We start from the raw sequence: 20,500 nt of genomic DNA on the forward strand, positions 1-20,500 counted from the left end.
AATTTATTATTTTTAAGTGTCTTTCTATTCCATTCATTTCTAGTTACTGTTACATTACCTATAAAAATAGCCTAGTTGTTAACTGGGGGTTATTTACATCAGGAAATACAGACCCCAAGATCAATAACCTTGTTAGCAGATATGAGAAAATACTTTTCTCAGATTACAGAGAAATTTTCATACACCATTGACATCACCATAATCATTCAGTTAAAAATTGATGCTCATCATTGAGCAACAAAATATTCTAAATCATTGTGGTCTGCAGATGAGTGTCAGTAAACAGTTTGTCCACAGGGAGATAAGGACAGACACTGAAACAAATTTGACAGAGTAATCTGTCTGTGGAGCCTAGTAAGTTTTAAAAAGTGGGTATTTTTATCTTTTTTGTTTCATTATTGTATTAATTCAATTTTTAACTTTATTGAGGTATAATTGACATAGTGTCATGCTCTCATTTTACACATACATTTAAATTGGTTTTGGTAGATTTGTCCACCCTTTAACCATGAACAAAGGCATAATGTACGGTATGCTCATCACTCTGCAGAGTTTTGTTGTGCCCAATGCAGAAAGTCATCCCCCATCCCCAGCCCTAGGTGACCATGGATCTGCCATCTGTGCTTACAGATTAGATACACCTTTTCTAGAGATGTTGATTGCTGAGTGTATTTCCAGTGTATAGGTGTTCCACAATTTGTGCAGTGACTTGCGTGTGAACATTTGGATTGTTTACAGTTTGGGGCCATTATGAATAAAGCTGCTGTACCATCAGTGTTTAAGTTTTTCCATGGATGTATTTTATTTCCCTTGGGTAAAAGCCTTGGATTGGAATTGCTGAGTTGTGACAAAAATGTCTTTAACTTTTCCAAAGTAGTGTGTATTATTTTACATTTTTATCAGCTATGTGTGTGATTTCCATTTGGCCCATTTCATTGCCAACACCTGGTATTGCGAGGCTTTTAACTTTTAGCATTGTAATGAGTATTTAGTGGTACTGAATTGTGACTTTGTGTTTCCTGATGACTGATGCTGCCGAGAAACTTTTCATATACTTATCAACTATTTGTATATCTTCTGCAAAGTGCCTGTTGAAATCCTTTGCCCATATAAGAAAATAAGAACTTAAATCTTTGTCTACCCCAAGGTCATGAATATTTTCTTTTGTTTCGTCCTAAGTTTGAGAGGTTTAAAAAATTTTTATTTTTAAATTAATGTATAGTTGATTTATAATGTTGTATTTGTCACCAGAAGTTTGAGACTTTTATGCTTAGCTTTTATGTTTAGGTTGATGGTCCATTTTTAGCCATCCAATTTTTATGTGATATAAGATAAGAATTGAGGTTCACTTTTTGCCACAAATATATCCAGTTGTCCTAACATTGGTTGAAAAGATTATCCTTTCCCTATTCAATTACCTTGGCATCTTTGTCAAAAATCAGTTAGCCATATGTGTGTGTCTACTTCTGGACTCTACTGTGTCCAATGGTCCATGTCTACCCTTATCACAATGTAACACCTTGTTGCCTAAGAATACGAAGCTTTTTATATAAATAGTGCAAGTTCTCTAATTTTTTTCAAATTGTTTTGGCTATTCTAGGTTATTTGCATTTACATACACGTTTTATAATCAGCTAGTTTACAAAAAAGACTGCCAGAATTTTGAGTTGATTTTACGTCAATTTAGAGACAATTTACATTTGCAAAAAAATTGAGTTTTCCGATTCACAGTTACGGTTTATCTCCCCACTGGATTTTTTTGATTTCTTAGCAATTTCTGTACTTTTCATTGGACAAGTCTCACACAAATTTTGATTAATTTTCCTCTAATAACTTCATTTTTTAAAATACTACTGTAGATGGTAGCTTTTAAATTTCAATTTCCAATTATTTGTTGCTAGCATGTAGAAATTACATTGAATTTTATATATTGACCTTGTACCTGACCTCACTAAGGTAATTCTAGGTTTTTTGTTAAAAAATCTACTCTTTAGGATTTTCGTTATGTTTGATGTCTTCTGCAGATTTTATTTCCTCCAATATTCAGGCTTTTCCTTTCCTTATCTGCAGGTAGGGTCTTCAGTATAGTGTTGACTAGAAATGGTGACAAGGTATCTTTTTTCCCCCAAATCTTAAGAGGAAAAACAAACCATTGTGTATGATGTTAGCTGTAGTTGTTCATAGTCTTCATCAAGTTAAGAAAGCTCCCTTCTAATTCTAGCTTGCTCAGAGATTTTATCACGGATGTCGAATTTTATTGTACACTTTTCCTCCATCTATTGAGATGATATTTTTTCCCCCTGTGTATTCTGGTGTAATTTGGTGAATTACACTGAATTTTTAAACTGTTCTAGTAACTCATTTTTTTTTAAAGTTTTAATTGTGGTAAAATACACATAAAATGTACCACCTTAGCCATGCTTAAGTATACAGTTTAGTGGTGTTAAGCATATTCATTGCTGTGACCAATCGTCAGAACTTTTTCACCTTGTAAAACTGAAACTTTCTATCCATTAAACAACTCCTCATCTCCCCTTTCCCTCATTAATTCACTTTTTATTTTATAAGAGTTTCACTCTGTAACGATGGAAATAAAGAAATGGTCCTTCACTACATAAAGTTTTAAAAGTATTGTTCGAAATCAGTTTGCTAGTAGTAAAATGCCTTTTAAACATGTGCTTATTAGCTAGCAAATTAAGCTTTAAAGTTGTACACAAAAATATGTGTCTTAGGAGAACAAATATGACTCCTGATTCCCTAAATGATGATTTTCATCACTTCAAACTGGATAAAATTAGACTGATGCTTTTCACACAAACTATTTCGTTTCAAAGCTTGTCAGTCAAATTTGATCACTGCTTGACCATAAACAAAAGCCTAAGTCAGGGTTTTCTTCCTGTCCGCTTTGACTCCTCTATACTCTGGTCCTGGCCGACGCATCCTACTATTACTCAGCCAACGTGGACAGGTAATTTTTTGTAATTAAAAAAAAAAGTTTTAAGAATTTTTATTTTAACAATCATGGACTTGCTTTTTGACAAGTACTCAGTGTTACCATTTTTTCTGTGGCTATTCTGAAACACTTCAACTTTGTGGATGGGATTTCATTTCTTAAAAACTAATACCTAATTTTACTCCAGTGAAATCTGTTCTTCTCAAATTGATAGCTTCTAAGTATATAGGAAACACATGTATAACACATCAGATGTGGACTGTCAAATTTTTATCCAACCTACTATCCCAGGAATTTGAGACCATTTGCATACAGGGAAAAATTTCTAAAAAACACCAAAATATACTGTATAATAGTTTTATTTTTCTCATTTTACTATTTTTACATTTTATGCACAAATATTTTTTATCTGAGTAAAAATAGAAAATAACTTTTATGTAAAATTACAAAAAAAATAAAAACCACAAAGAAATACGTAATTGTTATTATGACAGTATAAGTGTCTTTATTTAAAGAGTAAAAATGTATGCAAAAATCCTCCTCCCTCTTACAAAAGATTGAGAATATTTTTTTCTGGCAGCAAGTGAAATATTACTGAAATATCAATATTTTTATATCCTCTAGATATGAAGACATTAAGTTAGTCACAGGTTGTTTTGAAATTATGAATTTTAAAACATTTTTTGTGCTATTTCAAAGATACATTAGTTTTAAAAGGCAGTAGCATAAATGATGAATATGAAAAACAGCAGACCTCATCAAAAATACTCAGAGGCACAACCTTTAAAGAAATACTGTACTTGAGTTTCACCATTTATCAGGGGAGAAAAACAACTCAACAGTTTTTCCTAGTTCACTGACATGGATCGTTACAAAGATGAATGTGATGAGTCGATTCATGTGACGATAAACCACACAGCAATTCTGCCTAATTCGTTTGATCTTCTGATGCCAACACGAATTTCCAAACATAAGGCTAGCAAGACAGGTATGAAAGTTGGCTCACTTGAGACTCTTGTGTGGGGAAAAAAAATTTTAAAGCAAAAATGAACAGTTCATTATTATTGTACTTATATGGTATAGAAATATGACCAATAATTTTATTCTTCCTTTGAATATACTACAAATTCTCTTATGAAAATTCATTCATAAAAACAGAGCAAAGAATGAAAAGCATGAACTATATTTTCTTTCACAACCCAAGTTATCTTTTAATAAAAGAAGACTCCCTGGCTTCCTGATCATTGTAATCTCAGTAAGGACAATGGAAATAGTTTATATGTAAGTTGAGGCAAAGTAACAGAAGTTTCTTGAAACAATTTAGAGAAACTGATCTCATTACTTTACCTGTATTATGGTGCATAAAATAATGATGAGAGGCAAAGAAGAAAAAAGAAACAGCACTTGATCATGTATGAGAACTGTCTCTGTTCAAATGATGAGGAATAAAATTAAAACTGCAAAAGGAAGAAAATGGATAGAATGTGTTTTTTTAAAAAAGGTGTCTGAGGAATGCTTAAAGGAAAAAAGACATAACAGTTTGATTTTAGGGATCAAAAACAAATCTGGATGTTTCTTGCCTTAAAAATACACATACATGTAGTTGAGACAAAACAGAGGTATGTCATCTTGGCTAAAACTTTAACATAATGTCTCCCCCAAAGCATTTTAAATCCAAAAGTCAACAATTTTAAGTTCTTGATAATACACCAGTAGACTTTTTTTTTTTAAAGTATAAGTAACTTGTCAACTTCCCAGGCCATAAGAGGATGGTGTAAAACCTTCTTTTTAGCTACCTATTTGTTATCTGAAACTAGAACTTCTATATATTACTTCGTACTGCTATTCTACTCAGATACTCTTGCAATCATAGCATCCAACTTAAACTAATACTTTGTCAGTTTATTCTGTATGTGTTTATATAACGGTAAAAATGGAAATTATACATTTTTTTTCTTTTTGGATTCTACTGCAAGGTCTTAAAAGAGTTAGTCTTAACACAGTAATAGAAATGGGCTGACATTACACGTGGTTGCAGTCCTACACCGTAACACTTAATATTATGACGAGGTGACCAGAAAAGGAGGGCATAGATTCCTTCCTCTCCTCCTCACTCCTGAGATCCCTGCCTCCTAAGGTTCCTTCCAAACCACTACTTAGTCCTGGCGGCAGCAACTACGAACAACGCCACTCTGCCTGCATCACCACAGCCCTTTCCTCCTCGTTAGTCAAAAGCATTAAATGAGCTCTTCTCATAAAGCTGTTTAGGGGGATGGATTTGATGAGGGAGAAGGTACATAAAGTAATACTTGAGAATCAATCTTCTGCTATAAGAGGATTAAAAGCTATTTGTCAGTATCTCATATCATGATTCATGCATAACACCTTAAAAACGAAAAGAAAAAAAAGGAAGCAAGGAAACCAAGCAAAGCAAGCAAGCGAAAAAGAAAGGCATCTAGCCATTTCTGTTTAGCGTTGGCTGGTGGTTAAGTGAAGAGTTTCATGTTTTTAAGAATTATTTACTTTTTAAAGAATTTTTGACATGAATTATTATCTTTTGAAATATCTTTCCTTTTGAATATCATTATGTCTTCATTTATATGTGTGTACATGTATATACATATAAGATGGTCTAACTGGACATGTACATACATATCCATACACTCATACATATATAATATTCATAAGGAAAAATCAAATGGAAAATTTTGTTTTAAGAGAGAACTGCCTATACTGGAGGTCAAAATCTCCTTTTAAAACTATGTGCAAGTAATTCACAAATGTCTTGAAAGGTAAACTACTGCTGACTGATTTAAAGTCTTCATTTCATTAGAAACACAAGACTGTATAAGCTGTTTGGTACAACAAACCAGCACTACAGCGTAATTAAAAAAAAAAAAAAAAAAAGGAAGCCGTATCAAACCAAACTAAACTTTTATTTTCTGGTTGAGGTGTACTTTTTCAGTTTTTTAAATCTCTGACAGGAAAAACAGAGATCATTTCAGGATTTTTGTAGTAGTTGGTTTATTAGAATTTAATGCCTCTCTTATAATAATTTAAATTCTTGGCCTGACATTATGAATAATCTATACAGTAAGTCCTTAAAATTGGCTTGAGTAAAGCCATACTTAAACCTGGATCTCCTTCTTCGGCACTGCTCTTCTGCCAGTGTGTTTATTGTCCTTTGCTTGCAAATATATAAATTACTTTAATAACGTGATACTCTTAGTTTAGTAATTTATTAATATTATAATTTTATTTGATATGACTACTTTAGCCCTGCTTAATTAGATGAAATAGGCATACATGCTTTAGCGGTGAAAAATTCCATTTTCTGGTTCTATGTAAAGCAACATCTAAAGCAGCAGAGAGGGGAAACAGTTACATTTTCAAAAGTAGTTAAGCCAGACTGTTTCCTGGAGATACTTCATTTATTTTCCATCCTCGACGCTACTGGCTGTTTTTGGTAGGGCTAGACATTAATACTGACCACTGTAGCTTTCCTGACTGTTAACAAACTATCCCACAATGAACCTGCCTAAAGACACTGTGGGGATCCTTTAACATGTACACATTTTCTAAAATATATGCTCAAAGTAAAAAGATCCAAATTCACAAGAGTATGAAATATTTATAAAAAAATCATGCATGTACAGTCTAGAAATAAAAGAAGATTCAAATTCAGTAATAAAGGTAAGAGCAATACTTGCTCTAATATTTAAGAAAAACCTTGGACTCCCAGAACGTCCTGGGCTCAGTTATCCTTTTCTGTTTGTAGAGACGCAGTAGCCAGGGCCACTGCTGTGACTGGCTGGGCAATCCCATGGAGCTGCATCTTCGCAAGTTTCTTCTGTTCACATTCTGTGACCAAACGGTTCAACTCTGCTGCACTGTATCCAATAAGAGTCTTCAAGTCACAGACAAACTTGTACACAAATCTCTTGCCTTGAACTTTACAAATCATGTCCCCATCGTAATAGTACCTTTAAAAAGAGAAAAACACACTAGGACTATATAAAAATATGTGGGCTTCTTGCAGTATTTGTTTGTGTTAGACTATTCCATAAGCAGAAGCCTAGGAGAGTATGAAAGCTATCACAAGGGCAATTAACATTAAATGTTTCTACATAACTTCAGTGTTACTACCAGAGGAAACTTCAAAGCATTATTAGCTAAACTCTCAATGCTAAGTACTCCAAAAATTTTATATGCTAAATCTTCAAAGTTTATCTTCAACAACTATGATAAAACGTTGATTTAAAAATAAACACCATTAAGCAAAACAAAAAACCCTGCAAGTAGTAATAGAATCTGAGAATACAAGCTTTGAATCAGAACGCCAAGATTCAAAACCTAACATCTCAACTTACCACCCTTTGTGACCTATGGGAAAGCCACATTTTCTCTAAGCTTTTATTTCTCATTTAAAAGGTGAGGTTAAAACAGTACTAACCCTCATAGAATTGCTGAAGATTAAAAGGATTATCTTTGTAAAGTGCATATTAGCACACAATGACTGGCACATATAGCCCTCTACAAAATAGAAACCATGTTGGTAACTAAGAATCCACATAGATACGAAGAAAAATTTAATACACATATTCTTTGGGTTGTTGGAATGTCCACTTCTTCTCTGTCTTGTACAAAATCCTTTATTATGTAGCCATGCCTTCACCTTTATCATTTTAATATGTAAAGACTTTCCTTCCAGAGAAATTCTCCAAACCAATAGGGAGCCTCAAAAGTATAAGCAAAAGGGCTTAAAAAAAAAAAAAAAAAAAGAGAGAGAGGAGGAAAAACAGGAGAGAAGACATCATAAAGAAACAATGCTTCTAAACCTACACAGGTTCATCTGAGGAAAGCACTCCACAGACGTCTGGTTTACTGCTGCTTTCTATGGCGATAGAAACGGAACTGGATTTATACTTACTCTGGAAAACAGACTTTATTTACCTCTACGCATGGCCAATTCCAAAAGTAGGGAAAAAAAGATACCTTTCTGGGCTGGCAGACTGTGAAGCTTTTATTGTAAAACTGCACTGCCCATTTGCACACATTTGACAAAGTGCTGTTACAAAAGAAACAACTATTTTCAAAAGTACCAGTAATATAACCTACCACATTTAGCAGACTTTTATTATAAAAGTCACTCATTTTAACCCAAAATCCATTAATGAAAAGACTACATGTAAGAAATTATGCCACCTTTCCTTAATTCTAGAACAACTGAAGTATAATGGTTATGCTCACCTTCCCAGTAAGAGATGTAACATAGTCTTGTGTCTCCTTTTTTGACAATTACATTAATACAGAATTTAGATCTCAACCCACAAACCACCAACTGCTTGTCATCCGGTAAAAATGCTGCAGGCATTTCAATTTCTTAGGAAAATTTCTACATAATATGTAAGGCTGTTACAGACACTTGGGAAAAAGGGAAAATGAAGAAGGAAAGTGGTTTCATATTTCTAGGAGGAGAATGGAATTGGTATAATCTTGTTTTTTGGTAAGATGTTATAAAAAACACACACACCTAAGTTTTAATTTTGATTAACACAAGTTTACTTAATCCTTCCTTCAATCTAGCAGATGTATCATACGACAGCATGTAACAGCACTCACTGCAACTGTCCCCTCTAAAATGAAGAAAGTAGAAAGGTCCACAATACCTATGTTTTCATGAACATGATTTCTTCCCTCTTTTTTAAAAAAAACCTGTATTTTTAAAAACCTTTTAAATTGCAAAATCACAAACAGAAAGGACATAAAGTGAACAGCTCAGTGATTTATTACAAAGTGAATATTCACCTGTTAACTATGACTGAGGTCAGGAAACAGAACACTGCCAGCACCCCAGAACCCCTCCACGGCCCCTCCCAATCATCACCCCTCCCTTGCTCTAAAACGTTAACACGATCCTTTCATGATAATGAGTTCATTGCTCTTTTTCATACTCTTATCACCCAAATATGCATCCATAAATGCTGTAATCTAGTCTTCTTGGTTTTTTAACTCCACTATATAAATGCATTCATACAGTTACACTCTTTTGTCTCTGGAATTTTTCACTGAACATTATGATTGTGAGGTTCACCCACATAAGTCCACGTTCATGGGTACACTGTATTCTCCTGTATAGCACAGTTTATTTATTCACTCTACTCTTGATAGACATTTGGGTAGTTTCCACTTTGGGGATGTTACAGATAATGCTGCTATGAGCATGCATGTGGACATATGTGTACATTTTTGTTTGCTAACACTCAGAAGAGAAAAACCTGGATTACTGGTCACAGATTACATTCCTATCAAAAGTGTAGAAGCATTCGAACTGCTCCATGTCACCAACACTTGGTACCGGCAATTACTTTGATTTTAGCCATTCTGGGATGTGTACTGTGCCATTACATTGTGGTTTTAAAATTCATTTCCCTGATCACTAATGAGATTGTGCACTAGTGCATATATCCACTGGTCATTTAGATGATCTCTAAAATTGTCTACTAAGTGTCTCTTGCCCATCTTTTCTAATTCTCCTACGGCTCTGTAAGAGTTCTTTAGATATCCCAGATCAGTCTTACGTCCGGTATGTATGGCTTGCCTTTCAATCTCTTGATGGCTGCTTCTGATGACCAGAAGTTTTTAATTTAAATGTAGTCCAGTTTATTTATCTTTTCCATTAGGTTAGTGCTTTTGCTTCAGTTTAAAGTCTTCTTCTCACCTACCAAAGTCATGCAGGTATCTCTAGAAGATTTCCTGTTACCACTTTTCACATAAGCTACATGGGACGATTCTTAGTATGCTATGAGGAAGGGGTCAATATGGACAGTCAACTGTCCCAGCACTACTGATTGAAAAGTAGGTCTTCTCCCCACTGCCATCTTTAAGTCAAATGTCCCTATATTCTTGGTTCTATTTGGACTATCTAATCTGTGGTCTATTTGTCCATCCTAAGCAAATAGCACACTGTCTTACTGTAGTAGCTTTACAGTGAGTTTCAATATCCTGTAAAGCAAGTCTTCCCACTTTATCTTCTTCAGGTGTCCTGGTTATTGTGATACTTTATATTCCTCTATAAATTTTATAATTATCTTGTCAAGTTCTATGAAAAAACTTATTCAGGAACTTACTGCACTGAAATTTAGGCCAATCTAGGGAAAAGTGACATCTTAATTATTAACTCTAATAATTCATCTGTAATTTTGAGGGGGCTTGAATGTACACAATTACATCAACTGTCAAAAACGACAGTTTTAATTCTGATTATATTGAAAGGATCTTTAGACAGCTGGCAAAGTGTTTGAGATTGAATAAGTGATAAGCACATTGAAAATAAAGCATTAGTTATTTATGTATGCTAAGAAAAACACATGGTCACTCTGGAAAAGGAAAATGATCATGATAAACTGTTATCGTACTTACACGGCCATGATCCTGTAACAGTGAACACTGTTCTAACCAACACTTCTGCATAACTATATAATTATATAATTAAACTGGGATGAAGAGATGGAAAGTGTGTTTGTGTGTGTCATGATGAGAGGTAAATCATGATCTCTCAGTGTGAAATTCACAATGAATTTCCTCAAGTGAAACACGAGGCAGCAGTAAAAGCATGTTATTTAGAAATACAGTACAGAACTGTCTTATGAAATCTTATCAAACTCTTCCAAAAAAAATAGACACAATTCCTATATATTCTACTTCTCAGAAGCTTAAGTGCACATACTGAATTTCCATCACTATAGTAGGCATAACTTCTGACAGTAATTATGTCAAAAAATTTCACACCACTATGAGAAATTACCAATAATTATTCTATTCCAACTCAACCGATATAAAGGTTGGATATTCAAATTTAGGCAGATTGTAGAAGAAGAAAAAACAGGGAAATGGGTTAATATTTTGCAATTATAAAAACTGACAAAATCTGTGTATTTGCTAGAATTTACACTCACTCAATTCACCTGTGCCAAATGACAGCATTTCTGTTACGTACATAACACAAACCTCAAAGATTAAATATGTTGGCTTTAAACATGGTAGTATAAGCTTTTAAATCAGATAAAAACAAGTAATCTTAGAATCATTAAAAAGATTTTGTGTACCTCAAATTACTACTAAAAATCTTTTGAAGAAGTAATTTTTAACATAAGTGTAAAAAATTTTAGCAAAAAAAATGTTGGAAACAACATTTATAAACAAGTCAAATATTTTAACATCATTCCAGAACAACGATTATGCTTAGAAAAAGAAGCCATTTTAACGAACGTATGATACTTGAAAAAAGAAAGTAATAAATGCTTACCTTAACGCACGACTAAGTTTCTCATAGTTCATTGTAGGTTTATTTTTACGTTGTCCCCATTTTTGTGCAACCAGTTCAGGCTGATTTAGCTTAAATTCTCCTTCATCACCAACCCAAGAAATGCAGTCTCGAGCATCCTTGTCAGTAAGAAGTTCTAGCAAAAACTGCCACAGCTGGATTTGGCCGTTGTTCCCTAAACAATTGACAAGAATGACAGGTACTGACCACAGTGCTATGGATGAACAGAAGGTCAAAGGCAAACACAGGGTCTCTGGGTCATCTCTCAGCCACACTCAAAACACAGATGTTTGTTACAAATGCCATGTAAGCACTGCCAGAGTAACAGTCCATATTTACATTTTTTTATGCAGCAAAATAAAACAAAACATATGTAACAAATATCAGATGATAATGCACAAATACCTGTCCTGTTCCCAGGAGAACTTCGATCTTCCCCTGAAATCCTTGGAGCTCTCTGTACTTTAGCTGCCTTTGCACTACTGTTTATAGCTTTAATGGCAGTTGGTGTAGCCGACTGCACTGATGCTGGAATAATTTGCACAGCTGCAAAGAAAGACAAGGGAAAAAAATCATTTTTTCTCCTTCCAATACAAGCAGTGAAAAGAAATTGCTGAAAGAAATAAAACACAATTAGTTTAACTAATGCCCTTCTAATTACCTCAACAAAAGTTTAGGGGATAAGGTATAATGTTTGCATTACAGTTTATGAACCTTAACTCAGTGAATAAAAGGTGGTCTCCTTATTTTAGAAAAACTTAGTGATGAATATATATTTGATAAAGTTATAAAAACATTTATTTTTAAAAAATACTTGTTCATAAAAAATGGTCTATCAAATTTTGGAGAATGTGGACAAATGAGAATTCATATTCCACTGTTGATAAGAGTACAAATACACCACTTGAGAAAAACTTTGGTAATATCTAGTAAGGTCGAAAGGGTAGAAACTCTATGATATTACAACCAGAGAATCTTACACACATTCTTACAAGTACTCATTTAATGACATTCACAAAGTTTTAAGAATAGTATACACAGCAGTAAAAATGAATAGAATCGAGCTGTATGTATTAACATGGGTCTCATAAATGTTAAACAAAAAAGCAAGTTATAAAAGGATATGCAATTATTATTTTACCCCAAAAATATAAAAATATGTTAAACAATGCTATAAAGTGTTCATGGTTACACAGTTGGTAAAAATATAAAATATGCACAGAATAATAAACATCAAGTTCAGGACATTTAAAATGGATCTACAACAGGAAGATATATAAAGTTTTCTCTCTTATAGTGTACATAGATGTTGGCTATACTTTATTTCTTTGTGTATCTAAAGTACTTCATATAAAATTTAAAAATCTTTTTTTTTTTTTACTATCTTGCAGTACTAAATAAAGAAAACATTTCTTGTTGATAAAAGAGCCATATATTATGGGCACAAGAATACTCACGTTGATCAATTGTAACTATCTCATTCATCTGTTGTTCTTGGCTTGCCAATACATCTGAAGAACAAACATAAAAACTTTTATTTTCATTTAAAACCAGAAATGCAAACCCCAATCCAGTAAAATTTAACTTAATAAAAGAAATATCACAATTAAAAACCAAACAAATAAAAAAACCCAAAATATCAAACAATTGAAACTTATTGGCATAATAACCTAAAAAATACTTGATAGTCATTTTATACAGAAAAGATATTTTTAAGAGAAGTAACAGAGGGAAAGCTCCAATTTCTTTTAAGGTTCAGGAAAGTTATTCAAAGAACTAAATGTAAATATCTATATCTAAATCTATTTTTTATCTACACAAAATCATGTAAAACAGGAAACCTTCAAGATCAGATCAAAGATGAGAATATACACCACACTGAAATTATTTAGATATACATTCTTCATCAAAAAGTCTCCCTCAAAATGATTGGAGAGATCATCATAATTTACTGATCTAACATGTTTTTGAATAAAACTGTTTGAACTTTATAATGCTTCTTCTAAAAGATAGCTAAATTTTCATTAAAACTAGCTGTCCTCAATGTCACATCTGAACTAAATAAGTTAACAAGTCTACAAATACAGCTCTCAGCATAAGAGTTACAGTGTAAAAGGCCCTAACAACTCTTCGGAGAACCTTTCATTACTCATCTGTTGCTGTTCCCTACTCTTTACCTCTTGGACAAGTTACACTTCCCAGTCTATATCCTTCAGTCTGTTTAGTGCCCATCACAGACTGGATGCTTCTCTCTTGAACTGAAACTGTACCCAGCAGTCATCTGTGTACTGAGTGAGTCCTGGGGCCTGGGCTCCCACCACAGTTCTACCTGGGGGTCTTGAGTTTAGGAATTTAAACAACTGTATAGGACTACCCTCAGACAGATCTGGGTTATGATCTTAGCACTCACTGGCTGTGCTGACTAAGGAAAACTATTCAACCAACTTGAACACTGATTTCCTCATTTTTAAATGAGATACCCTCATCTACCACTTCACGAGATTGTTGTGAGGATTAAAGGAAAATGTTTTTAAGAGGCACAATGCCTAAAACACAGTTAACTTTCCAGTATATTAAAGACACTACTCTTTTACCCAGATTCCTAGTTCTGAGCAGTCTTCCCAAGAATACTTCTCCCTCTTGAAGAAAAATCCATGCTTTATATTTGTGACACATTTCTCCCAAAATTTTATAAGAGTGTCCTGAAGAGGCAAAGTGCTATTGAAAATGAAACTGTTCCATTCGTGACTGTAAATGAACACAGTGCCCTAGCCAAAAAAGAGGCAAGAGCAAGTCCTCACCACACAGCACAGGTGTTACCAACCTGTAAGATCAGCTTCTCAGCCCTGATTTTCAGAATGGAGTTTGGTTTGTTTCCTGGGAACTCTCCAGATGGAAGGCAGAACACAGAATGAGAGGGCTTTTTGAAAGGTTGGCCCAAGACCATATAGGCCCCTCTAAACATCATGCTCCTTTGTAGCCCTCACAGCCCAGCCACGCACAAGGGCAGCAGAACCCAAGAGGCAAAGCCCTGGGAGATACCTAGAGATAGAGCACTATCTGCTTAGGACTGCTTCTCCCTGCTAGATCACTGAGGAACAGACAACAGATGCTGGCTTAATAAATGACTTTCAGAAATATGTTGTAGACTTCATTCTACAAGAGGGGCCAGAGACGCAGACTGTGCTCATAGGAGCCTGTCTGAGAAAGTTAAGACTTGAGAATTAGAGAAAGTCTGTCAGAAACAGCCTTACACACCAGCCTACCCGCTCCCAAAGTCTGAACTGAGCACTGGATTCCCACACCAGATGGGACTTCCTTGCCAGGCAGAGCAAAGACCCACGGTCAGATAAGCAAGGAGCTCCCGGAGATACTCATCTAGCTCTGGGGCTTTGTTACTTCTGAACACAAGACAATTCCAGGGCAGAGCATTCTTGAAGAAGACCCATTCTACTGCAAGGACGTGGAACGATACACAAGGTTCCTCCACCCCCTGTGCAGGAAAGGTCTCTGAATGAGTTTTAACGCTTGAGAAGCACCAGGAGAACCAGAAAGAGACAACCGACAAACTGCTGGCCTGGGAGAGACAGAGAATACCATGGATTTGAGAAAAACTGAACTGTAGTCTAAACACTGTCCTTGTTCTATTCTTGAGAGTTCCTATAAGAAAATGTTTCAGTAAACGTGACTGATGTTAAGAATCTGAAACAATTCAGTTTACATTCCTCATCTGAGAAGTTCTGCAGAGAAGAAAACCTGTGAAGCCAAGGACAAACCAACCTTCAACCACAACATTCAACCTGCTATCTAACAGGAACTGAAACTGGAAATAAACCCTGTAAATGGAATGATTGTAATAATTTTTTCAGATACTTCTTCCCTCCTAATATTTCAGAGAACCAACACAAGAGAGATACTACCAATAAAAACATGAAGTAAAGCCTCTCCACAGAGCTCATTTCTTACTCAACAGCAGAGAATGCACCCTGGATCAACGACTGTGAAAAATCCCTCCACCAGAGCTGTCCCCTCATCGGTACACAGCAGAGAAAACGCTACCAGTTACATCTTTATCCATAACCATTAGAAGAACAGTGTCCTGTTTACACTTTCTTAAAAACATGCGAACTTGGCTAGCACAGCTGATTTATGTAATAGTGTTAGGAAGTGGGTCACTGCTAGGATACTTTAACAGTCATTGAAATTTAAGACAGATTAAAACTCAAAGAAAATAACTTATATTTGAACTCTTTCTGTTGGACAGTCAAGTGGTTTCTAATTTCTCTAGTCACTTAATCATTTTAAGAATGTCTGTGGAGCAACACGGGAACATGATAACCTCCAATTCAAGATGGTCGGCTGCATACTTACACTTTCCCCTTTTCCCTTAAGATCCATTCAATTAAAAGATATTTTAAAAGAATTAACCCCAGTAATGAAGACAATGAGAGGGAAGCCATCCGTGAATAGATAATCTTAAATTTCTAGAAGATGAGCATAAATGGAAGAACTGGCTGATGAAACAAAAGTCAACAAGCAGAGTATAAGTGCAGGGGCACAGAATCTTACTTAAGAACTCGGATTCCAGTGTTGGTCAGCTTGGGTTTGAATCCCGGCTCTGCCACTCCCTAGTCCTATAACACTGTGAGGGCTTTCTAAGCCTCAGTTTCTTATCTAAAAAAATAAGGGAAGTAATGCTCTGTGGCATTAGTACAGGACTAAATAATACATACAAAGCTCTCAGCACAGCCTCACACAGTCAATACATGTTAGTTATTATTGCTATTATCAATGAACAAGATGAAAACAAAGTTATAAAGAAATTCAATTACACTTAAGTTACAATGCAAATAGATAATAATTTCAATTTTGTACATTTTCGAAGAAGTTCCAGATGACTCCAGAGAATTTCTCCCCGAGGGACCCGCTGAAAAAAATCTTCTTGGTTGAGGCTACATAGTTCTCTTCCAGAAATATTCAGCGTAGCGAGGTCGATGTCAGTCATGCTGAATTCCTTCATTACCCAAACCACCCAATGCAGGACTTGGTCTGTGGACCACTGTATGGGATCTATAAAGAGAAAAATACTATGATTGGTCCAATTGCATCTTAAATATTATATAAACTTACAGTTGTCAACACACACACATAGATAAAACCCAACAGGTTTTTTTAACTCCCAAGTAAGTGAAGTAAATAAATTCATTATATGAACTAAAAAGATTTTTATGCTCTATTTTCTCCTTAGCTCCTTTTCAATTTCTTAATCTAAATTTTTGATGGATTCATTTGTTTCTATCAGTTAGTCTAGAATTTTATCAAGAAAAACAAAATGCAAAACTGCCCTCCAGTGGGCCAAATGCAAGAATAAAATACATAATTAATCCTAGAGAAAATGGAATAAGTTATTCAAGTTTTAAAAATTATTTTGTGGTACTGTATATATGATGCACTGAAAAAAACTATAAGGGGTTTCTGAGGAGCTAGACTTATTCCAGAATATAAACAATGTAACCTTTCCTCACTTCTGCTTCTTATAAAAAGCTAGTTGCTCCTTCACTTACCCGTTTGGTGGTACTTACAATAAGCTAATCGTACATTTACTCAACTGTCTTTCCCCTATAAAATCTTTAGGTCTTAAATACAAGGACTGTGTCTTATAAGCCTGTGGATTATAAGGACTGTTTTAAATATGAGGATTGTATCTTCAGAGCTTACCACAGTGCATACATTTGTTGAATATATAAAAGATGAATCCAAATAGTTTCATTTTCTTCATTATTTTTTTTACTATCAAATGAATTCACAAACGAAAAAGATGGCCAACATGTATAAATATTATTGTGTCCCTGGAACCTAAGAGTGCATTCTACTCACAGAACTTTAATAAATACTAACTGAATTCATTTTGGTATAGGTACTTCTGCTTGGAGAAGATAATCTGTCCAAATAACTGGTTATACACTCCCAAGATACATGTTATTCAGTAAGAAAACAGGTGGGAAAAATAACTTTCAGGTACTTATCAAGAGCCAATTTACAGGAAAAATGAATCAAATATAAGAAGACAGAATTGACAGCCACAGAACTGATTTTTTTATTTGATTTTTTTTCACAAAGAAGTTAAGGGGGGAGGATTCTGAAGATGGCAGCAATTTTTTTTTAATTTCCCTGAATGCACACATTAAAAAAAACAAAACACTAACAACAACTAGAGAGCAAAACCAGAAATCCATGGACATTTACAATAAATCAGGTGATGTGGGATCTCCATGGAACCCAAAATACACACAGGTAAAGACACAGCAGTAACAGCCACAAGAGCTGTGAGTATCAGCATCTAAACAGGAGAGAGCGAAGAGGAAAACAAAGGGACATCTGACGCATTCTCCATCCTGGGCCTGGGAAACCTCAACACAGCCAGGAAGTATTGCTTGAAAGCACAACAGGCCAAGCTGAAAGGAGCAGCTCAAAGTAGGTTAGCCCAACACAGCAGCAGTGGAGTACTGAGTCCATAGTAGCTGTAAAGGGGCTGGAACCATGTACTTGTGAGCTTTTCAAACTAAGCCAAGATCACTTCCAGGAGAGGGGAACACAATTAGCAGAAACTGGTGGGAGGGAAATCGAAGTTGAGCAGTATAGGAACACCTGGGAAAGGGACAGGGAAAGAGGAGGTCCAGATACAAGTGGAGTAAGGGACAGGCAGGAACCGAGAAAGCAAGAGGCTCTACTTTTTAATACAAGTCAGAAACAGCAGAAGGAGTTCTGGAAAGTTAGAAAAGCGTCTATCCGGCAGGGAGGGTAGAGCTCAAGTGGTAGAGCAATGCTTAACATGCACAAGGTCCTGTGTTCAATCCCCAGTACCTCCTCTAAAAATAAACCTAATTACCTCCTCCCCACAAAATAAACAAATTAAAAACTTATAAAAAGAAATTAAAGAAAAAAAAAAAAGAAAAAAAAGCAAAGCTACCTATCCTGAACCACACTTCAAAGTTCAAGTCAGTGCGTTTATTTACATAAACAAAGAAGTATCAAGATCAAAAAGTTAGGGGAAAATAGTACTCATCTGTTTACTTTCTTACGTAGTATCAGGAGTTCTGGTTTAACGTAACTAATTGCCATGCATGTTGTCCCTGACTCTTTGCTCTAAGTCCCTAGTAAAATGACAGTAAAGACATTTCTGAAAAATGTAAACTCATAGGAACATGAGTGGGAAATGACAGAAATGGATGAGACGGCAAGCAGCTTTTTGGAAGACAATAAGCAAAGTAAAAAAATCAAGTGGAATAAAAGCAGCTATGACCTAATAGCCATCACGGAGGAAACCAGTAAGGAGCGAGAGCGTTCCTGCCTCTGGAGCTTCTACTGACTCAGGTCACGGTGGTTCCAGGTTGTAGGAGGTTTAAGTGGAGAACGAGACTAATTTAAAGTCTACAGTGTGGTTAGAAACCCCAGGGCCTCTCCTTCATTCTCAGGAGCCAACTGAATGGAAGCATCCCCTACATGTGGACACTAGGAACACATCAGATCAGGGAGGATATGAAGCAGATACTGAAATAATTTCTTAATACATTTGTATTTCCAGCACCATTATGTGTTACAGTCCAAAAAAAAAAAAAAAAAAGATACATGAAAAATTAACATATTTCCTAAAAATTCTACATTTAAAAGAGATAACTCACTCACCCTAGTGTCTTCTATGTGAAGCTTAATTCTGTTTATCCTACCTAACATCATTATTTTGCATTTGATTACCGTAGGGTATCCCAAGACGCTCCTGCTCTTTCCTGTAACCTTCCAGGGCGGCAGCCCATCTCGTCACCTGTTCTGAGGTTTCATCGGAAATGGTTGTAATGTGCTTTGTGCCATCAAGAGTTATCACTTGAGCTTCCTCAACAAGATGTGCTTCTGCTTCAGCATGGTGGGCATCTGGATCAATAACCACTTCAACTGTTTCCGCAGGTTTAACAATTTCCAGGATGTTTAGCTTTGGTTCAATTCCTTAACAGTGATTTACCAAAAGGATAAGAAAAGCAAAAACATGAAAGTCACTAACAAATTAAAATTTAGTTTACTTTATATGTTCTCTAATGGTAGAGCAAAACTCAATTTTAAATATTTTTTAGCATTATGTCTAGAGAACTTAACAAATTTCTATTAAATGATAAAAACAAAAATTCAACAGAACTTTGGTAGATTAAAAAAATTACTGTATCAATATTAATTTCCTGATTTTGATAACTGAACTGTGGTCATGTAAAAAGAATTCTTGTTTTTGGAAAACACACATACTAATGTATTTAAAGATAGAAAGGAATCATGTCTACATCTTACTCTTAAACAGGTCAAAAACAATGTGGGGATGAGGGAGAGAGAGAATAAAACAAAAGTAATAAAATTTTACATTTGTAGAATCTGGGTAAAGAATATCCAGGAATTTTTACTACACTTGCAACTTTTCCACAAGTCTAAAATAATTTAAGACCACCACCACCACCACCACCCCCTCCCACCCTCACACATACACCCTACGTACAAATATTTAACTAAACTAGGGAGAGTACAAATGAGTAGCTATCCATCCTCAGAACTTTAAGTCTTTCTAAGCAAATTGTTTACTGACTGCTTTTAGAAGACAAAGTATATGTTTTAAAAATAAACAGACACTGAGTGTGTTAAATTCACATCATTAAATTCTGATTTTCATTTTCAACTGAATAAAGAAAAACCTAAATACTTAAGATATTCAAAACGTAACAGCCCTTTATGAAATAATCTCAGATACTTATGTTAAATGACAGCTCTAAGGAACTATCAGACTACTTAACAGCTACTGTTTACTGTTCAGTTACAATCTATATCAAAATTCAATCAAAGTACATTTGAAAGAAAAAACAAAACTCAATTTCAGTATCGTGAAATTCTATCGTGAAACCAATTCAATCATGAAAACCAGTATTATAAGAAAATACACTGCTATCACCCATTAGGTGGTATAAACAGAAGTCACTTTTTCAAATATACATGAGAAGAAAATCATAATTTTTGAAAAGAATTTTTCCTTAAATTTATCCCCTAATCTTCCATTCAAATTTTATGAAGTCAACTTCTTAAACACGCCTGCACTGAGAGATAACCATGCTTTTAAAAATAAAAACAAAAACTGATTTTCTTTTCTATTCCCAACAATAGTAAATCCTGGAGAAATTAAGGATCAGAAG

General features: G+C 34.8%; 1 protein-coding gene across 2 annotated transcripts in view; it reads right to left on the bottom strand.

Annotated features, from left to right (window-relative positions):
• Nucleotides 1-3,432: 3,432 nt before the first annotated feature.
• GABPA (GA binding protein transcription factor subunit alpha) overlaps nucleotides 3,433-20,500 on the bottom strand; it is a 31,149-nt gene continuing 14,081 nt past the window's right edge. For both annotated transcript variants that reach the window (XM_006186172.3, XM_032476944.1), the window contains exons 5-10: nucleotides 19,035-19,280; nucleotides 16,155-16,349; nucleotides 12,737-12,790; nucleotides 11,685-11,825; nucleotides 11,262-11,454; nucleotides 3,433-6,936 (exon numbers count right to left, since the gene is read on the bottom strand). In XM_006186172.3, coding sequence (XP_006186234.2) covers nucleotides 6,708-6,936; nucleotides 11,262-11,454; nucleotides 11,685-11,825; nucleotides 12,737-12,790; nucleotides 16,155-16,349; nucleotides 19,035-19,280 — 1,058 coding nt within the window. In that variant the 3' untranslated portion in view covers nucleotides 3,433-6,707. The remainder of the gene's footprint in view (nucleotides 6,937-11,261; nucleotides 11,455-11,684; nucleotides 11,826-12,736; nucleotides 12,791-16,154; nucleotides 16,350-19,034; nucleotides 19,281-20,500) is intronic.

Source organism: Camelus ferus, chromosome 1 (assembly GCF_009834535.1).
Source record: "Camelus ferus isolate YT-003-E chromosome 1, BCGSAC_Cfer_1.0, whole genome shotgun sequence".
Classification (NCBI taxonomy): Eukaryota; Metazoa; Chordata; class Mammalia; order Artiodactyla; family Camelidae; genus Camelus; species Camelus ferus.